Consider the following 19,330-nt stretch of genomic DNA (forward strand, 5'->3'; position numbering starts at 1 on the left):
ATGAAGGGCAGGAGGGTGCTGAGGTCTGGTGCTGCCACCCCCTGCACTCACCTGGATGGCTCCGAGGTTCTCAATCAGCTGCTCGGGGTTGGAGGATCCCAGAAGGACAGAGCTCACCCCCTCATTCCTCAGGCACCATGCTGGGAAGAAAGGCACAAGGTGGTCAGGAACAGAGATGGGCTGTCAGGGCCTTGCTCCTCTCCCTAATGTTTGACAGAGCCTCTGCTTGGAAATAATCACATTATTTGTCTCAGCTTTGCTCCTCTGCCACTACCAGGAGGAAGAGGCACAGATCAAAAATCAAACCCCACAGTTCTTCCAGGATCCCACCTGAAGCCTGGTCCCTGCCCCAGCACTTCTGGTTGTGGGGTTTAGTTTTTCCCTACCACAAGGAGTCACTGCTGGGATGTTGAACCAGGGACCACCTTTCTGACAGACACGTGGTATTTTCCAGCCTCAGCTCTCAGAAGCATAATTATTATGGGAAAAAAAACCCTAAAACTTGTTTTTAACAGCATTCTCTTGTCTGCCAGGCCAGCACCACAAAGGTGATGGCTTCAGGTGGGGAGGGAATGTCCAGGGAAACAGGGAGGTGGGACCCCTGCGATGCCCAAGATGCTCTGACCCTGTCAGCCACAGCCTGCTGCTGCTGGAAACAATCCTGTTTAAATTAATTGTTGCCCAGAGAAGCTGTGGCTGCCCCTGGATCCCTGGCAGTGTCCCAGGCCAGGCTGGATGGGTTTAGAACAACCTGCACTAGTGGAAGGCTCCTGCCCACGGAACAAAATGAGCTTTAAGTTCCTTTCTAAACCAAACCACTCCAGGATCGGTAATTTTTTACACATTTTAAATAAACACACATCTAGCTACAAGCCTGGACCAAACCACGGTGGAAAGACAGCCCATTTTCTGTGTCAGCCTTTCCCAAGCCACCCCTGAGTCCTGGAGAGGCTCAGGGGCAGCCTGGAGGTGGCAGCTGTGCAGGGACCCACCAACAGCCAGCTGTGGCAGCGTGCAGCCGAGGCGCTCTGCGATGGGGGACAGGTCCTTCAGCTTCCCCTGCTGCTTCCTGCCCTCCTCGCTGATGATCTTCTCCTTCAGCCACTGGTAGCACTGCAGAGCAATCACAGCACATGGGCCTGTCAGCTCTCATCCTCCAAAATGGGCAGTTTCAGGCAATTTATAATTATAATCTATAAATATATATGAATAGCAGCACTTGAAAAGCCACGTCCAGCCCAGAAGGTCGTGGAGGCTGAGCATCACAAAGCTTGGCTACCCAAAGCAATTAGAGCAGGAGCAGAATGTCTCTTCTTGTCCTCAGCTCTCTGCTTTTATTCTCCCTCCAGAACCTGGAACCTCCCCAGTTTTCTTTTTGGACCCTATAACCCCAGTAAGAACAAAATCAGGATAATCATGGAGAAATCAAGGTGCAGTGACACCAGAATGCCAAAACCTGTTAGGGAGGGCAGCCCCCAGCAGCCCATGGGTCTCCCTTGGCCTGGGGGTCTCTGGAGAGATGCTGGGGGGCTGAGCACCCCCCTGGCCTGGGTGGGTACCCAGAGAAACGATGTCCAAATCTGTTGGACCTACGTGGTTCAGGGGGCTGGAAGTGGCAGCAGCTGCATCCCTTTGTGGCTGGACTCCATGACCTTGGAGGTCTTTTCCAGCCTTAAGGATTCCAGGATTAACATCAGCCAGGAGCCTGGAGCAGCACAGAGCCCCTGGCTCGTGCCTCCTCATGGGTGATGCTCTCAGTGAGGGTGGGGATGTCCCCCAGCAGCCCTCTGCAGCCCCAGACCTGCCCCAAAGCCCCCCAGCCCTCATCTCCCTGCGTGGGGAGCCTGAGCTCCTTCTAACCCAGATTCTCCTGCTCTTTGGAGTGTGGTTGCCAGAGAAACCGAGCTGATCCATCCCTGCACAGCCCGGCCTTCTCACGAGGGAGCCCTTTTCTCCCTTCGTTATTTTCCTGCCCTCACAGAAGCAGCACAACCCAAACATGCACCAGAAATACCTTGAGTGAAGCCCTTGAGCTTTCAGGGACCCCGTTGCCGTATTTCCCTGAGATGATCCCACAGGCCAGGGGGGACCACGTCATTGCTCCCACCCCTGCAGAGGAAACAGAAAAAGGGAGTTTTAGGGGCATGGGACAAATCGGAGTCGGAGAAAAAATACGCTTTTCACTTAAAAACTAAACCAAAAGGAAAACAATTGCAGCTTGTTTGTGTTGCCAGTGGCAGCAATGCTCAGTTGCTCTTCCAGGAAGGTGCTGCTGATGCCCTTAAGGGTATTAAGGATTTATTTTACTTAATGGGCCACATGAATCTCAGAGAGTAAGGAGCAGCCAAGCCAATTAATCCTTCATATGTTTATTAATATACTTTAGTTATTAATATATAATAAGCAATATTTCTTAATCAGAGGCACAGTAAGCTGGTTTTTCTTTTAGGTCACTAGATAGAGACTTGGCTTTGTCACTGGTCCCACCTGGAGCCCCAGGTGATCCTTCTGTCCATTTCTCTCTGGGAATGCCCCAGCAGGCTCAGACTCACCGATTTTGTGATACAATTCTGGCAGCTGCACCTCCACCTTCTCCCTCTGGAACAGGTGATACTCGGCCTGCTCACACACGGGTGGGATCATGTTGAACTGCCTGGCCACGGAGTAGGCCTCCTGCAGAGGAGAAATCCACGGAGAAAACGCTTCAGAAAGTGAAAATATCCTGCAGGACACACCAGGCCACGCTCCCTGAGCGTGCAGGAGGTGGCCAAGGCAAGGATCTGCAATCCTGGCATCTCCTGGAGTCACAGCCAGGTTTGGGACATCAAAGCCCATCTCATCCCACCCCCTGCCATGGGCCAGGCTGACAGCAAAAGGAAAGGCTTGATTTCAGTCAAACCCAAACAGCACAAACCCAAATAAAGCACCCAAAGATCAGCCCATCCTGTGGAGCAGGCTGGAGGGGACCCTCACCCACCATGATCTCCATGGCGCTCCAGCGGGACGTGCCCCAGTACATGGCCATGCCCTGGTTGATCACATGTGTCATCGCCCGCACGATTTCTGGAGGGAGAAAAGGAGTGTGAGAGGTGTCCTGAGGCCACGTTTCCAGCACCAAAACCACCTCCAAACACCACAATCCCGAGTGCTGGACACCGCTCCTGCTGTGCTCTCCTGTCTGGGTGGGGCTGGAAAAGCATTTGCAGTGCAAACATCAAGACATTGAGGTTAAAAACTGCTTTTCCCACCTGCCTCTTGCCTACCACGGCCTTAGGAGAACATTTCTTTCAAAAGGGAACACGAGAGGGCAGCACAGTGGAAAAATAAACTTCAAAATAAATCCTATTTTTTTTTATTTAAATTTGCTTCCTGAAAGCACATATCTGGGTCTGCCTCTTTTTCCCAGGAATACTGGGGACAAAGCTGCAAGAACAGATGATTGAGCCCTACTCCACCAAGGGCCCTGTCACCCTCAGGTGTCCCCTCTGCCAAAGCCAGCACAGCAGTGCCTCTCGTTCTCTGGGACATGGGAGCTTGCAAGGCCACACACACCAGGATGGGATCTTGGATTTCACCCCTCAGACCTCCCTGCCTGCCTGGGGGTGAAAAATCCCTCATGAAGTTTCGTTTAATGGAATCCCAGACTGGTTTGGGTTGGAAGGGATGTTAAAACTCATCCTCTGCCATGGCAGGGACACCTCCCACTGTCCCAGGGGTTCCCAGCCCCAGTGTCCAGCCTGGCCTGGGGCACTGCAGGGATCCAGGGGCAGCCCCAGCTGCTCTGGGCACCCTGTGCCAGGCACTGCCCACCCTGCCAGCCAGGAATTCCATCCCAACATCCCATCCATCCCTGTCCTGTGTCACAGCCCCCAGGAGCAGCCACAAGCTGTAACCCCCTGCCCTGGCTGTGGGAATAAAACCCTGTTCCTGGCAGGGCTGCAGCACTGACACAGAAATAGGGGGAAAATGAGCTGAAGTCACTCTGAGAAGGAAATAAAACAGTTCTGGGGCACTGCTGCCTGTGGGCTCCTCCTCATGGGCAGCAGGCACAGCTCCATGGGCTCCTTCCATGGCAGAGCCACGGAGCTGACACTGCCCACCCACCCCAGCAGCTCCCACCAGCCCAAATCCCTCCAGAGGAGCTGGCCTGGAGCCTGCAGTGCCCAGAAATCCCCTCTGCTCCCACTGGTATCAGGGCTCCAGCACCGCTGCCTTTCCCTCCGGCAGCACTCTCGTCCTACTTATGGCAGGAAAAGCAGGAGCCTGGCAGTGAGGAGGCTCCAGAACCAACCTGGGCATCGCTCTGGATCCTTCTGCAGGCACTGCCAGGCAGCTCTGAGGGGAAAGGCTCCGTTTATAACCTGCAGCGCTGGGATTTGTTTGACACACAGACCTGCCTTAAACCCAAACACAAATCCGCTTCCTCCGAGGGAATGAGGGAAAGGAAATGAAAACCCTGGGCAGCATGAAAGCCAGCACTGGGATGTAAAGGAAGCTTCCAGTTCTGCCTGGAAAAATATCAGTTGGTTTCAGTGAAGTGTAAATATAGAAACAAAGAGTGGCTGGGGTTGTGAAGGACCTTAAAGATCATCTTCATTCCAGCCCTTGCCGTGGGCAGGGACACCTTCTACCTGGCCAGGGCTCCAGAATACAACCAGGGAGCAATTTCAAGCTGCCCCATCTGAATATTTAATTAAAAATTGGTTTTCATTTCCTACTACCATCAGTCTAAGCCTGTAAGTGATCCTTCCCTTCCTCCCTCCCTCCTCAGCAGCTTCTCCCTGGGTTCAGTTTTCTATTTTTGCCCCGCCACCATTTCAGAGTTTTGAAAAACATTTCGTCACACGCCTCTTACACATCTCAGCCCGTGGTTGTTTTCGTTTCTCCAGCCTCTACTCCTTTCAAAAAAAAAAACAAACCCAAGTCAACTTGGAAAGTGGATATAAATATATATATATCTTCTTGTTTAGAGAACCAGGGGACAGCAATGGGAAGAGCACACACCTGGATCTCTTGTCCTGCCAGCTGGATGCCCAAATGGCAGCACTTAAGAACAGGAGATTTATCTTTTTTTTAGTATAAATCAATGCTTCAAATCCCAAATAACAGCTCCTGGCATCATAACAATAATAACTCTGAAGCAGATTAAAGCTCCCTGGTAGGAATGTTGTCACCTTCCCTCCCTGCATGGCAGGGCTGTGCCTGGTGCTGTGGGCACCTGGCTCTGTGACAATGGGGACACTCCAGGGACCCTCCTCTCCAGCTGCCCTGCTGGAAAAGCCCCTTGGGATGAACAAAAAGCATTTCCTTGCTGGGGGATGAGATCTGCAGCCCGAGAAACGAGGCACGAGACACACAGGAATTCCAGAGGGACGGATCCTTCCCATCAGCCGCCACCTAGGGTCCCTGCTGGAGGGGCTGGGTGGTGGCACAGGGTGACAGGGACACCCCACACACGGCTGGGTGAGGGTGGGCAGCCCCTCATCCCCCCTGCCTGGCAGGTCTGGCTCTGGGCCATGGGGCCAGAGCTTCCCAAGGTGCTCATCTCCAGCTGCTCCCTGACTCCAGCAGCCACCGCTTTTACAATGGAAAACCATTTCCATTTGCTCTGAGACCTTGAAGAACATTAAATACATTTTGGGGGTTTAGGTTAAGCAGCTTTGCCAGGTGCCCCGAGGCCCAGAGTCTCTGCCAGCACAGAAATCCCACGGAATGCTCGTGTGCTCCGGTCCCCAGGGAGGAGCAGAGCCTGGGGAGAGAAGGGATCTGCTCCGGCTGGGCTCTCAGCAGGATCTGTACAATCTGCTCCTTGGTGCTGCTGGCAGCAGAGGGAGGAGTCTGAGGGTCTTGAGGGGCAGCAAGCAGGGAAAACAAACAGCACCATTCCAGGTTTGTTTGTGCCCCCCTGGCTGCTCCAGCAGGACCCACGGGCGCTGCCACGAGCAGGGAACATTTTCAGGTCACCTTCTCCTTCAGGAGTGACCGCCCCTGGATCCCTGCAAGTGTCCCAGGGCAGGCTGGGACAGTGGAAGGTGTCCCTGCCCAGGGCAGGGGGTGGGATGAGATAAGCTTTAAGGTGCTTTCCGAGCCAAAGCAGTCCATGATTCCCTGTGGGAGAAGCTGAGGCGTGTGTGGGGCCGGGCAGGACGGAGTGGCTCGGGAAGGCGGCGCAGCACCGACAGATGGCCCAGCAGATGCTCTGGGATGGAAGTGGCTTAGTAGGTGATCCATAAAAAAGGCAGGAAGAAGATGGGAAGTATCTCCACCACGCCATTCACAACAGCAATGTCCCTTTTTTCACCCTGCTGCAGTCTCGGCCGAGGCTGCCAGCAGGATCCGCGATGTGGGATCAGCTGTGCCGTGGGCACGGGGCCCTTCCGCGCTGCTCGGTGACAAGTGACCAAGCACAGAGGTCACTCCTCCCTTCAGAGACAGCACACAGAGCCTTCCTCACCCTCAGCAGCTCCTGGAGAGCTGCAGTGCCCCCAAAGCCCCTGGCTGGCCCCTGACCCGCACTGGTGGCACCCACGGGTGCCCCATGGCCAGCGAGGAGATGGGTGTGAGCACTCCTGACACGGAGCTCCAGCTCTGGTTGATTTCCATGGACCCTCCGTGAATTCTCCACAAAGAATCCACAATCTGCCATGGACACCTGCCTCAAACCCAGCCCCAAACCCAGCTTCATCTGAGGGAGTGGGGAAAGGAAATATTCCAAACGTTAAAGCCACTCCTGGGGCACAAAGGAAACTTCCACTTCCTTCCAAAACACACAAATTCATGTCGTGGCAGGTTAGACATAGAAACCCTAAATAGATTGGGAAGGCCTTTAAAGGACATCTAATTCCAGTCCTCTGCCATGGGCAGGATACCTTCCACGGACCAGGCCACCACAAATGAGATATTTCATATTTAAACTGCCCCTCCTGAACACTTGATTACAAATGGTTTTCTGTTTCCTGCCCTCTTCAGTCTAAGCCCTTAAGGCAGGATCAGGCACGTTAAAACCTTTGACTGCAGCTCCCACCAACCTTCCATGGGGGTGTTGCTGTCCGGCCGGTTGGCAAAGACCACGTCCACATATTCCAGCTGCAGCCTCTGGAGAGAAGCCTTCAGCCCTGGGAATGGGAAAGCAGAGACAAGGACAAGCAGGGTCAGAGGGAGGCACAGAACAGAGCCAAAATGGGATCAAATACAGCTTGGTGTATTTAAATATATATATATATAATATATAAATATATACACACACAACCACTCAGGACACGAGAGGGATGCTGAACATTGTCCCTGCAGCCATCTGAAGAAGAAAGCACCAGTCTGTCCATCTGCAGAGGCTCTCCTTCCACAAGGATGTGCTTTGGTTTAGCATTCCCAGGATTTGTGCTGAGCAGCCCCTGGTTACAGAGCGTGTCCGAGTCAGCCTGGCAGAGGCAGCTGCCAGGGACTGCTTCAGTGCCCTGCTCCTGCCTGCAGTTAATTCACTCTGAATTTTGTCACAGAGCCCTTCTTGCTCCAGCCCCAGCTCCAGGCCCAGGGGGACATTCCAGGGGTGCAGGATGGTGGCACTGGGGTCAATGCCAGGTAAAGCATCAGGAAGGGCTTTACCTCGTCAGGGTGAGCTGTGCCCACCCACACTGCAGAGAGAGCTTGGCAGAGCAAGCCAAAGCCCTTTGCAGCTCAGTCCATAAATGCCCAGGCTCTGAGAGCCTTCCTGGGAGGATCTGATGGGAGATGGCATTAAAGCCCTACAGATATATTTATATATCTGTGTATGAGTGTATGAGAGAGGGAGAGCAGAGGATGGGCATTTTATCCAGCTCAAAATTCAGCAAACATTTTCAGCCTGCTCTATTTTGACTCATTCTTCATGAACATTCATAAAAACATTTTGTTCTTGGGAAGATTTGTAGAAAATAACTGTTAAAAATCCTCTTTCTCACGCACACACAGATTATATATAAATATATATATACAAATATAAAATATCTCTCATTGACCTTAATGTTGTTTGCTGGGTGTTCTGTGAAATTATTCCAACTCCTGCCAGTGCTTTTCTGTCATTTCACGAAGTAGCTCCACAAGAAATGGAAAATGGGTGGGTTTGGGTGCCTGTGACACATCTGCCACCTCCCTGAGCATCTTTAGTGCCTCACTGAGGCTTATTTAGGTGAAAATTCAACAGAACATTGCTACAAGAAGAACTTTCTCCAGCATTACCTTACTGGGAAAGTCACATCCTGATGTGCTGGGATCCTGCAAACACACCAAGACAGAAGTCTCCAGAGCAATCCTGGATAAAACGTGCCAGGAGCAGGGAGGAGGAGAATGGAAGGAGCCAAACCTGCACCCCAGGGAGGGGCTGCTGTCCCCCCCACTCCTCCCACCTGCTCTGGGCACTGCTTTGGGGCTCCCCTGGCGTTTCCCAGGAGTGCAGCCCCAGAGAGGAGCAGCTGCTGCCCTGGCAGGTTCCATCTCAGCAGCAGCTCCTGCCATCCTGCAGGGACAGGAGGCACAGACGGGTCACACAGCAAAGGAGGGGGTGAGTTCTCCCCAGGGAGCTGGCACTGCCCTGCTGGGAGCTGCACACCCCCACAAGTCCCTGCAGAGCCCTTCCCAAGGCCAGGCTGGGTGTCCCCTGCCCGGAGCTGCAGGATGCTCCAGCGCTGCCTCCTGGCACAGGGACGGGGGCTCGGCTGGCACTGCTGCTCCTGGATGTGATCCTCGATTCCCCAGGAATGGGGCTGATCCTGGGCAGGCTCTGCCAGGTCCTGGAGCCTGATGTGGCAGGCAGAGGCAGCTCTGGGTGCAGCCCTGGGGACACGCAGGACACGCTGTCCTGTCCACGTTCCTCCGCCCTCTCCTGCGTCCAGGAGGACAAAAAGCAGTGGGGAAGGGAGGAGGAGCAGGGATCTGGGTGAATAATCCCCAGGGATGCAGAGCCAGGTGAGGGGATGGGCAGCAGAACCGAGCACTTGAGGAGGAGCAGCACCAGGAGCAAACCTCAGCCGTGCCAGCTGGGGCCTGGCACCCCTCCAGAGCCTATTTCTGCAGGCTGACTTCATGCCCACATCCTCATCCTCATCCCTCCCAGCTCCAAAGGCTTCCTGGCCACGCCTGGCAGCACGGGGAAGGGCTGGGGGTGTGCAGAGAGCTTCCCCCAGCAAACCCCACAGCACAAGGGGGCTTTCAGTGCACCTCATTCACTCACGCTCCTGAGGGGAGCCAAAACCATCCTTTGGTGCACTTTGGGCAAGTTTGGGAATTGGCCTGCATAGACTGGGGAGAAGTGGGACCAAACAGCCCCAGCCCAGGGGACAGCACTGCCCTGGGATCCAGCTGGGTACACCCCACCCCACCCCACGGGCAGCCAGAGCCCCAGCCCAGGTACCTTCAATGATGTGTTTTCTGGAAAGGCCCCTCTCCGTCTCAGCCCTGCAAGGGAACAACAGGAACACAGCTGGGAGATGCCAGAGGTGCCAACAACTCGGGAGCACTGATTTGGGTGCTGATTTAAACACCCCCAGAGTTACAGAATCACAGACTGGTTGGGTGGGAAATCCCACCCAGTGCCACCCTTGCCATGGCAGGGACACCTCCCACTGTCCCAGGCTGCTCCAAACCCATCCAGCCTGGCCTTGGGCACTGCCAGGGATCCAGGGATCCACAGCTGCTCTGGGAATTCCATCCCAGCCCCTCCCAGGGAACAATTCCTGCCCAAAATCCCATCCAGCCCTGGGAGCCATTCCCTGTGTCCTGTCCCTCCATCCCTTGTCCCCAGTCCCTCTCCAGCTCTCCTGGAGCCCCTTCAGGCCCTGCAAGGGCTCTGAGCTCTCCCTGGAGCTTCTCCTCTCCAGGTGAGAAACTGCAGCTCCTTAAAACACTTGGCAAAATAAACAGAAACACAAACCACCCCCAGGTGCCATCAACCTCCCCTGGCCGTAGGGCTGGGCCAGCAAACACCAGGACAAGCCACTGCCACACTTACTTGCCACCCCAGTACAGCTTTGTGGTTATCACCAAACTGGACCTCCTGCAAAAACAACAGAAAAATTAATATAATTTAAAAATTAATCATAATAATAATTAAGCAAGCAGGATCCTGCCCATCAGTAACTTCTAAAAGCTGGGAGCAGGATTTCTGCTGGGAATGCTGCACCAGGAAAGAGCAGCTGTGAGATGTTGAGGAGACCCTGAGTCCAGCTTTGGCAGCCACTGAGAGCCCAGGAGCTGCCACCTGCCCTAGGGAATGGCACCACTGCCCAGGGAGCTGTCCCTCTCCACGTGGTGGAAGTGAGGGGATCTGAGCTTTAGTTCCTTCAGAAGAGGGAAAGTGAAATATCCTCCTGCAGGTGTTTTGGTAAAATGTGCTTATAAATAGGCAGGGCAGGAGGAAATTGATTGGAGTCAGGGGAAGTTTGGATTGGACATTAGGACAGAAACCAAAGGTAATCCAAGAGAAGTGACCAAAACCCCCAAATGTTTTTAATTACGGGGTCAGCCACACCCAGACCTTTAACGAAGGGCTGCAGTGCTGTTCCCTCTACTAGCCATACTTCTCACTGCCATGCAGCATTCCCAGAGTTATTAAACTCGAGTGTGATACATCTGAATTAATCTGTAAACTCCTACATGATATTAAATCAAAGATTTATCATCCTCCAGCTACCTTGCTGCAAAACCAGACACATACAATGCAATTTCCCCAGCTTTTATTTGACTTAATTTTTTTCCTCCACATCATCCAGAATATTTCTTACCAAATAATCAATCACCCCCTCTAATCCCAGACAGGGATGCTGGGTTTGGAGAATTCCCCTTCAGTTGAACCTGCCCAGGCCTTTAAAGATTATGCAAATCTCTTGAAACTCCACAACATATGCTAATGTGCATCATTTAAATGAGGTGTCATCTCCTCCCAGGCTGCCCAGATGAAGGCCTGTCACAGTTTTGCATCCCTAATCCACAGCATTCCTGGCAGGGATGAGGTGCCAGCACTCATCCTCCCACGTGGAGGGGGAAAACTGAGCCGGGGTCCTGGACAGAATCCCACACCCAAAATCCCAGGGCAGCGCTGTCCCTGGGCACTGGGAAGCTGTGGGTGCTCCTGTGGGAAGTTCTCCAATGCAGAGGGAATGCCAAGGGGGACAGGGAATGCCATACCGTACCTCCAGCCCTTCTTCTTCAGGATGTTCCCCAGGATCACCTCGGCCCTGTGCAGGGAGATCCCGGTGTGAGGGAGGCCGGGGCTGCTCAGCCAGCCCAGCCTGCAGCCCCTGCCCCCCCAGCTGGGGCAGATCCCATCCCCCGAGCCCAGAGCCCCTTCCCCATCCCCTGCTGGCTGCCCCAGTGCTGTTCCCAGCAGGAACCGTGGCCACCATCCCAACCCCAGTGATCAGGGAGCTGCTCCCCATCCCACAGCGGCTCTCGGAGCAGCCGGAGCTGGGATTGTGCCTGGAGCTCCCACAGCCCCCGGCCACCAGCACCGTGGAGATCCACCCTAACTTCACTTGCTCAGGGTTTGTTCCTCCCTGTGCCAACAGCAAGTGGCACAAGGGAAACACTCCATCCAGCCTCTGGGTCAGTTCCTTGGGGTTTGTCTGATGAGGGCTCCAAACACAAAGGTTTTCCTGTCCCACTCTTTGCAAGCATGGCCAGAGCCCAGCCCCTGACGAGGGGGAGCCCAGGGGAGCTTAGGGGAACCCAGGGGAGCCCAGGGGGAGCCCAGGTGCCCACAGGTGCCCACAGGGAGGTGGGAGCAGCTCTGCAGCCCTGCACTCACTTGCCGGCCGCGTACACCTCGGCCGTGTCGAACAGGTTGACGCCGCTCTCGTAGGCGATGGTCATCAGCTGCTCGGCCACCTGGGGAGGCAGGGTGGACAGCTGGGGGTGACTGGTGCATACAAGTAAAAAACTCACAAAAGAAAGGCCCTATAAAACCGTGGGGAAGACAGACTCGACCTCACACCCTGGTTGCAGGGGAAGGAGGGAGCTGGCTGCAGCTGGGGGGGCTTTGGGGGGATTGTCCCCATTTGGGGAAGGGACACTGGGACATGGTCTTCTCTCGGGGGAGAACACGCTCCCTCTGTGCTCGTTTTCAGCTGGGGACACCGGTGGGACAGTCACCTTTTGCAGGGTGTCCCCATTTTGGGGGAACAGTCTCTTTTTGGGGGACATTGCACCTAAGTGCAGCTGCTCTGTTGAGTTCCCATGAGGAAGAGCTAAAGGAATGAGAATCAGCACAACAATCTGCTCTGGTAACAAAAGCATTTGCACCTGTGAAAACAAGAGGTCTAACTCAGGAGAATCCACAGAGAAAAAATGTAAACACCTGGGTGAAAAGAGACTTTTAGCACTCACCCACACACCCTCACACACCTTCTAAGCAATGAAGGGAGTGGTGAGAGAGCTGCTCAGCAGCTGGAGTTAAACACCAGCTCTGGAAACTGCACAGAAATGGGCTGTAACATTACACTGGGGCTTTTGGCTCTCAAACTGCCAAGTGCTGGGCCCACCTTTATTCACCAGTAGTGTTAGAGGGTGACAAACCCCATCCCCAGCCAGCAGGGAGATCCCACGCCAGGAATATCCCACTCCAGGGAAATCCCACGCCAGGCTCCAGCACAGCCAGGAGGGCTGTGACACCCCCTGCCCAGGGAACACCTCCAACAGGGCACCCAGGGAGGGAGAGACAGCAGAACATGGATTTACATCAACTCCCCTTGGAGCCAGCCTGGCAGGAATTAATCTCCTCTCACAGGAGCTTGCTGGCAGGAAGGCAGCCAAGAATTTAATAGGGTTACAGGAGATATTCTGTGAATCTACAGAATTTAACACACAAAGGGGGAGTTTAAGATTCTTCTGGCCGCCTGCCAGCTGCTCCTGCAGCTCTCCAGAGATGCCACGGGGTATGGAAATGCCTGAAGGTCATTTTGTGGGGCTTTCTGCTGCTCCCTGGGGATGCTGCACCCCCAGGGGCTGAAGGATCTGGCTCAGCATCCCGAGGATGTTTCTGTCCTGCTTTTCCATGCATGACATGGAATTCTTGTGAGCCAGCAGGGCAGGAGAACCAGAGTGCAAACTGATCACCAAAACAAGCCTTGACTGACCACCAGAAATCCCACACGAGACAGGACCAGAGCTGGGGACCCACCAGGAGAAGCAGTGATACCACAAAAGATCAGGTGAATTTAAATGAAAACCTCTTTGAATTCAGGCTCCTGGGCTCTTCTCCTCATGCCAGAGTTGTTTTGGGGGTTATTCCATGTGCTGGGGCAGGCAGCTGCTGTCCCTTGGGCGCTCACATCTGTGGGCACCCAGGCTGGAGGAGCTCACGTGCAGCCCAGCGCTCCAGGGATGATTCCCTGGGATCAGCAGCCATCTGCTCCAGGGAAAAGCATGGAGAAAACCCGAGCTCATTTTCATTTGTTTCATCTTATGTCAAAAATAAACCACCTTTTAAGGCCTGCCCCTGCCTCATTTACGGCTGCTGCCCATTATTTCCACACACAAAACCAGCTCCAATTCCCGTGGCAGGAGCGCCGTGGGAAGGAGGGGACGCTGCATGGGACAGGAGATGGCTCTGAGGGGTGGATGTGACTTCTGAGTCCATCTCTGGAAATGCCAGGTTCATCAGGGAACCTGGCAGAGCTCTGCCTTTCCGTGCAGGAATGTTCCAGGAGCCACAATTTAATTTAAGAATATCCCACAGCAGGGTTTGTTCCATGCTTTGGACTCACCTCGTCTGAGATCTGACCTCCAAAAGTGACCCAGGTCCCTGGAGAAAACAAAATAAGCTGTTACTACAAGAGGCTTTTGACATCGAAAATGAGACTTCACCTAAATTCTCTTTGGGATTAAATGGGTTTAAGATGGGGTGAACTGGCTCGGGGGGTGGTGCAGCCCCAAGAGAGAGCTCCTGCAGCCAGGCAGGACAGGGCACCTTCTCCCAGGGTGGGACTGGCACAGGCAGCTGCCCAGGGCAGCACCCAGGGGATGCTGTGGTGCCAAAATGCAGAGCTGGATTCCAATCCTGGAATGGTTTGGGTTGGAACAGACCTTAAATCCCATCCAGTGTCCCCCTGCCATGGCAGGGACACCTCCCACTGCCCCAGGCTGCTCCAAGCCCTTCCAACCTGGCCTTGGGCTCTGCCAGGCCCTGAAATCTGAAGCTCTTTCCAAACAAGAAATCATTTTCCAAAGCTTCAATTTGACAAATAGGAAAAATATTCATGATGCTGCCACAACTTCATTTGGGAAATTAAAGGCTCCTTAAATCTGTACTTCAGTATTTATCATCCTGAACGTCAAAATTAGAATAAATAAAAAAAAAAAAGACATAAAAAAGAGAAATATTTCTTCTGACAGGGAAGATTTCCAGCCCAAAGTGACTTTTCCCTGGGAGCTTTTCCATGGAGCCAAGGTCCAGTGCCAGCACAGCCCAGGGGCAGTGCTTTCTCTAGGCTGGCTCCTAAAGCTGCTGCTGTTTAGGCTCAGTTGCTGAGCCTGGTCTATTATTAGGAAAACTTGAGGCATTATCTCTATATGATCATTGCTAAAAAAAACCAAACAAAAAATTAAGATATCCTGTGGTGGAAGCAATGTGTGGATTTAACCAGATCATAAAATAGTTTGGGTTAGAAGGGACCTTTAAAGGTCAGCTGGTCCAACCCCAAGGAATTCCTATGGGAACGCTGTTTCCTATCTATAGATTTTGTATGTATATATTTATTTTAGGAACACAGATTTCCTCAGGCAGTGGGAAGGAGGCAGCAGGGAGCCTGGGGAGCAGCAGGTCCCACGAGGGACCCTGCTCAGACCCCAGCACCGTGAGGATGCCAGGGCTGTGACACCCCTGAGCCTCCTGCCAGCCCTCAGAGCCCCTTGGAGCTCCTCCTCACTCCTCAAAACTGCACAGAAATTCAGATGTCAGTCACTGAACCCACGGGGCAGAGCTCACTTGGTGCTTAAAACCCCCAGAACTGAAAATCCTGATTTCTGGAGGGGTTGAGGCTCCAGGATGGAAAAGGCAGTGAGGTTTTCCCAGGCAGGGCTGGGAGCAGCCTGGGACAGGAGTCCCTCGCAAAGCAGCAGGAATTGAACAGGACAGAGACTGCAGTGCCAGGGCTGAGCTCAGATGCTGCAAAGGGGCAGAAATTCCAGGTTCCCTGCCTGTCTGCACTTGCAAAGATGCAAAAGATGCTCCCAGACCCTCATCAAAGGGGGATGGTGTCCCTGGGTGCCGGGACGTGAACCCCGAGCAGGGGTGGAAGCGCTCGAGCAGCTTTGATCAGCCCTGCTCAGAGCACAGCCACATCATCATCTCTGGCAGCAGAACCTTGCTCTCTTTCCCTCAAAAAAAGGCCAATCTGAATTTTTTAATACGTCAGTTTTCTCTGAGTGCAAATAAAGCTATTTAAAGATGCACAAAGTGTGAGTTCAAACTGCAACTCCTGACTTCCTGCAGAACAACCCGAGCTGGAAAAGCTGAGTTTGCCACAGATCAGAGATGAAATGGAAATTAAATAAATGAGCAAAGAGCACACATTTACTAGCTAATTTTATATTTTCTTTAGCTCTATAAGGACAATAATAATGGGGCAGGAGTACCCCTGCTACACCTTGCTGGCTACAGACCTCAGGAGAGGTATTTTCTCTGATTATTGGAGTTTAAATGCTCTAGTCCTGCACAACAAAGATAAAACTGAAACCTGTTTTCATTTTATCTTTAAGCTTCTTCATGCAGAGAAAAAAAAATAACCAAATGAAGCCTGATTTCCATGTTAAAGCTTCAGAGGTGTTATTTTTACAGGAATACATTAAAACGTGTTTGTACCAAAAAATGGGTTGAGACTGTTTATCTCAAAGTGATTTTTTTTTCTTTTGCATAAGCAGCACACAGGTGCACAGGTGAGAAGGAAGTGAATTATTCATCCTCCCCACAGAGTGCACATCCTCTCAAAATTCACCTTGTGACACAAACCACATCCCACTGAGCGACAACGTGCTCAGAGCTTGGGGCACAGGGAGAGCAGCCCCAGAGCTCACAATGCCTCAAAGGAGAATAAGAAGCACTTTAAAGCTCTTGAAATGCACAAATAAATATCTGTGGTGCTGGATAGCCCTGCCTGAGGTCCCCCTGTGTCCTCCCTGTGCTGGGGGACACCAGGGGACAGGAGCATCGGCAGGAGCACACGGGTGGGGATTTTTTTTTCCATGATCATCACTAAAACCAGGCAGGGATGTGAATTTTGGCTCAGCAAGGTGAGATCTAAAGCACCAGGTGTGGCTGGGGAAGGGAGAGGCTCTGGTACAGGGAAGGCACCCCCAGCCAAAGCAGAGGCACAGGCTGCTCCCCTCCCTTTGGAAAATAAAAAATAAAAAACCTAAGGCAAAAAAAAGCACAAGGCACATTTGGCATTTCAAACACCAGCCAAGGATGATTCACAACCTCAGCCAACACACTCATTTGAGAAGAAAAATATACTGGAGAAAGATATATTTTTTAAATTGCTCCTTTTCCCCTTTCCAAGTCGCTGTCTCTCTCCTATCCCAGCTCATGGTTTGGAAAGGCATCCCCTGCCCCAGGGCTGGGGCACACAGACTTCCCTCTGCTGCCCCTTGCCCATCACCTTCCTCCCTCCTGCCTGGAAAAACAGCTTTCCAGCTGGATATCCTCGCCCCCAAGGGGAATTTCTGCACCAAGCCCGGCTGGGAGTGATGCCAAAGCAAACCCCACCCTGACAGTGTCACCCCTGCAGGGACAGAGGGCTCCTGGCTGACCCCAGCCCATCCCTGCAGGAGCTCGGGCCCTGCCAAACCCCATCCCCAGAGCAAAGACCGAGGGCAGGAGCAGCACCTCACCCCTCTGGGCTCACAAAAAAACCATTTTTGTAGGCAGCTGCGACCTTTTGTCCATGGGATTGGAGTGGCTGCTTTTGTCCTGCTCGTCTCAGTCAGGGCTCATCACCTCGCTGGAGGCTGCCTCAACACTCTCAAAACCAACAGGAATCCACAGGCCAGGCCCAGCCTGAACTAGACACGTGAAAAACATTTTCCCTGGCACATTTTGGATCCAGCACCAAGGAAGGAGCCTCACGGCAGCCCCAGGCAAAGGCTCCTCTGCAGGTAACTCCTCAAAGCAGGGGGTGAATGCTCAGGAGCAGGGATTGGCACTGGGATGCTCAGCCCAGGCAGGAGCAGGGATTGGCACTGGGATGTCCTGGACAGGAGAAGGGCTCAGCACTGGGATGTCCTGGACAGGAGCAGGGCTCGGCACTGGGATGTCCTGGACAGGAGCAGGGCTCAGCACTGGGATGTCCAGGACAGGAGAAGGGCTCAGCACTGGCATGTCCAGGACAGGAGAAGGGCTCAGCACTGGCATGTCCCAGGACAGGAGCAGGGACTGGCACTGGGATGTCCCTGCCAGGAGCAGGGACTGGCACTGGGATGTCCCTGCCAGGAGCAGGGACTGGCACTGGGATGTCCTGGACAGGAGCAGGGATTGGCACTGGGATGTCCTGGACAGGAGCAGGGACTGGCACTGGGATGTCCCTGCCAGGAGCAGGGATTGGCACTGGGATGTCCTGGACAGGAGCAGGGATTGGCACTGGGATGTCCCTGCCAGGAGCAGGGATTGGCACTGGGATGTCCTGGACAGGAGCAGGGATTGGCACTGGGATGTCCTGGACAGGAGCAGGGATTGGCACTGGGATGTCCTGGACAGGAGCAGGGATTGGCACTGGGATTCCCCAGGGAAGTTCAGCCTGGCTGAGCAGTCCCAGCTCCGTGGGAGCTCCAGTAACCAGGAATGAGGCTCAGACACTGCTCTGAGAGCTCAGAGCTCTCCCCAGCTATCCCTGCCTGGGAAAGGCTGCAGAGCAGCCCTGGCAGGACCCAGCTCATGCCCACGTGAGCCAGGAGAGCAGGATGTCACTGAAGGGTCCCTGCTGCCTCAGCCCTGCCCACCTTTGATTTCTGCCCCACTTCCCATTCTCCTCCACTTTTTCATCCCGCAGGATGAAGCACACTCCCACCTTGCTGAGATTTTGCAAGGCTTTTGAAGACTGCTGAGCCTTCAGAAACTTTAGTGAGCCCTAAATTAGATTTCCATGCTGCAGAGAACACAGGGAAACACATTTATCTTTTGGGGAACTGCAAGAGAGAAGCCATTTAGGAAAGTCAGATAAGCCAGCACTGGGAGCAGACACCTGATGGATCTGCAGAGGGACAGGTGGGACAACGGGGATGGTTTTAAACTGGAAGAGAAGAGATTTAGATGGGATATTGTGGAGAAATCCTTCCCTGGCAGGGTGGGCAGTGCCTGGCACAGGTGCCCAGAGCAGCTGGGGCTGTCCCTGAATCCCTGGCAGTGCCCAAGGCCAGGCTGGATGGGCTTGGAGCAGCCTGGGACAGTGGGAGATGTCCCTGCCATATCAGGGAGAGAACAGGATGAACTTTAAGGTCCTTCCAATCCAAAACAATAATCCAGGGAAAAGCTGCTGTGCTGCAGGAGAAACACCTGCACATTCCAGGGAATGTCTGGATTTCAGGCTTCCCAGCTCCCTATTCCTGCACACGGGCAGGGGCTGCAGGGCTCACAGTGCTGGAGCAGGAGGAGGTGCCCAGCAGCCCCCCCAGCCCCTGCACAGCTGCACTCACAAAGGCTCAGTATATTTAGATGCTGCTGCAGTTCCACCCGCTTGAAATCAAAGAAAAGCTCTGCAAAACTGGTTTCTTTTTCTTTCTTTTCCTGCTGCTACTTCCTTCCCGTGGCTTTTCTCCTCCACCACAACAGCAGCACTTGGGGAAGCTGTGAGGCTGATAAATAAAACCTCTGCACAGACAAGACGAGTCTTTTCCAAGGCTGGGGCTATTTTAACCAGAAGAGCTCTTGGCAGAACACATCTTGTGGTACAGGGTGACTTTCACAATTGCCTCCAGTTTAACACCAAATCCCAAAGCATGTTTGGGAAAAGGGGCTGGGAGCAGGCAGCCCTGGCAGGGATGGGGCTGGAAGGATCAGGCAGAGCCCGGGTCCTCACCTGGCACAAGGCAGTGACATCTCCTCATCCACCTCCATCCTGGCAGTGCTCATGTGGGCAGGTAACCCCCTGGAACTTCCCCCAAACACTCCCTGCTCTCACAGCCTGTGCTCTAACAAGCTCCTGATTTCCAACAAACAGCACCAAGGCCTTAATTTTCTGTCTGAACAGCCTGAGCAGAATAATCACAGAATCATGGAAGGGTTTGGGCTGCAAGGACCTTAAAGCTCCTCCCATTCCAGCCCTCTGTTGGGCTGGGACACTGCCCAGTAGACCAGGTTGCTCTGACCTAA

The 19,330-nt window shown here is 53.5% G+C and overlaps 1 protein-coding gene across 5 annotated transcripts in view; it reads right to left on the minus strand.

Annotated features, from left to right (window-relative positions):
* Positions 1-19,330, minus strand: part of KCNAB1 (potassium voltage-gated channel subfamily A regulatory beta subunit 1) — a 56,611-nt gene that overhangs the window by 1,891 nt on the left and 35,390 nt on the right. For 4 of the 5 annotated variants that reach the window (XM_005525138.3, XM_088061132.1, XM_088061130.1 and 1 more), the window contains exons 3-13: positions 13,734-13,771; positions 11,777-11,856; positions 11,163-11,207; positions 9,983-10,027; positions 9,386-9,429; positions 7,029-7,115; positions 2,978-3,063; positions 2,553-2,673; positions 2,015-2,109; positions 993-1,113; positions 52-140 (exon numbers count right to left, since the gene is read on the minus strand). In XM_005525138.3, the coding sequence (XP_005525195.1) occupies positions 52-140; positions 993-1,113; positions 2,015-2,109; positions 2,553-2,673; positions 2,978-3,063; positions 7,029-7,115; positions 9,386-9,429; positions 9,983-10,027; positions 11,163-11,207; positions 11,777-11,856; positions 13,734-13,771 (851 nt within the window). Of the gene's footprint in view, positions 1-51; positions 141-992; positions 1,114-2,014; positions 2,110-2,552; positions 2,674-2,977; positions 3,064-7,028; positions 7,116-9,385; positions 9,430-9,982; positions 10,028-11,162; positions 11,208-11,776; positions 11,857-13,196; positions 13,376-13,733; positions 13,772-19,330 lie in introns of all 5 variants that reach the window. The other variant, XM_088061131.1, reaches the window with a different exon arrangement.

Source organism: Pseudopodoces humilis, chromosome 11 (genome assembly GCF_049639895.1).
Source record: "Pseudopodoces humilis isolate 2021_Gansu_Grassland_sample_001 chromosome 11, ASM4963989v1, whole genome shotgun sequence".
Taxonomy (NCBI): domain Eukaryota; kingdom Metazoa; phylum Chordata; class Aves; order Passeriformes; family Paridae; genus Pseudopodoces; species Pseudopodoces humilis.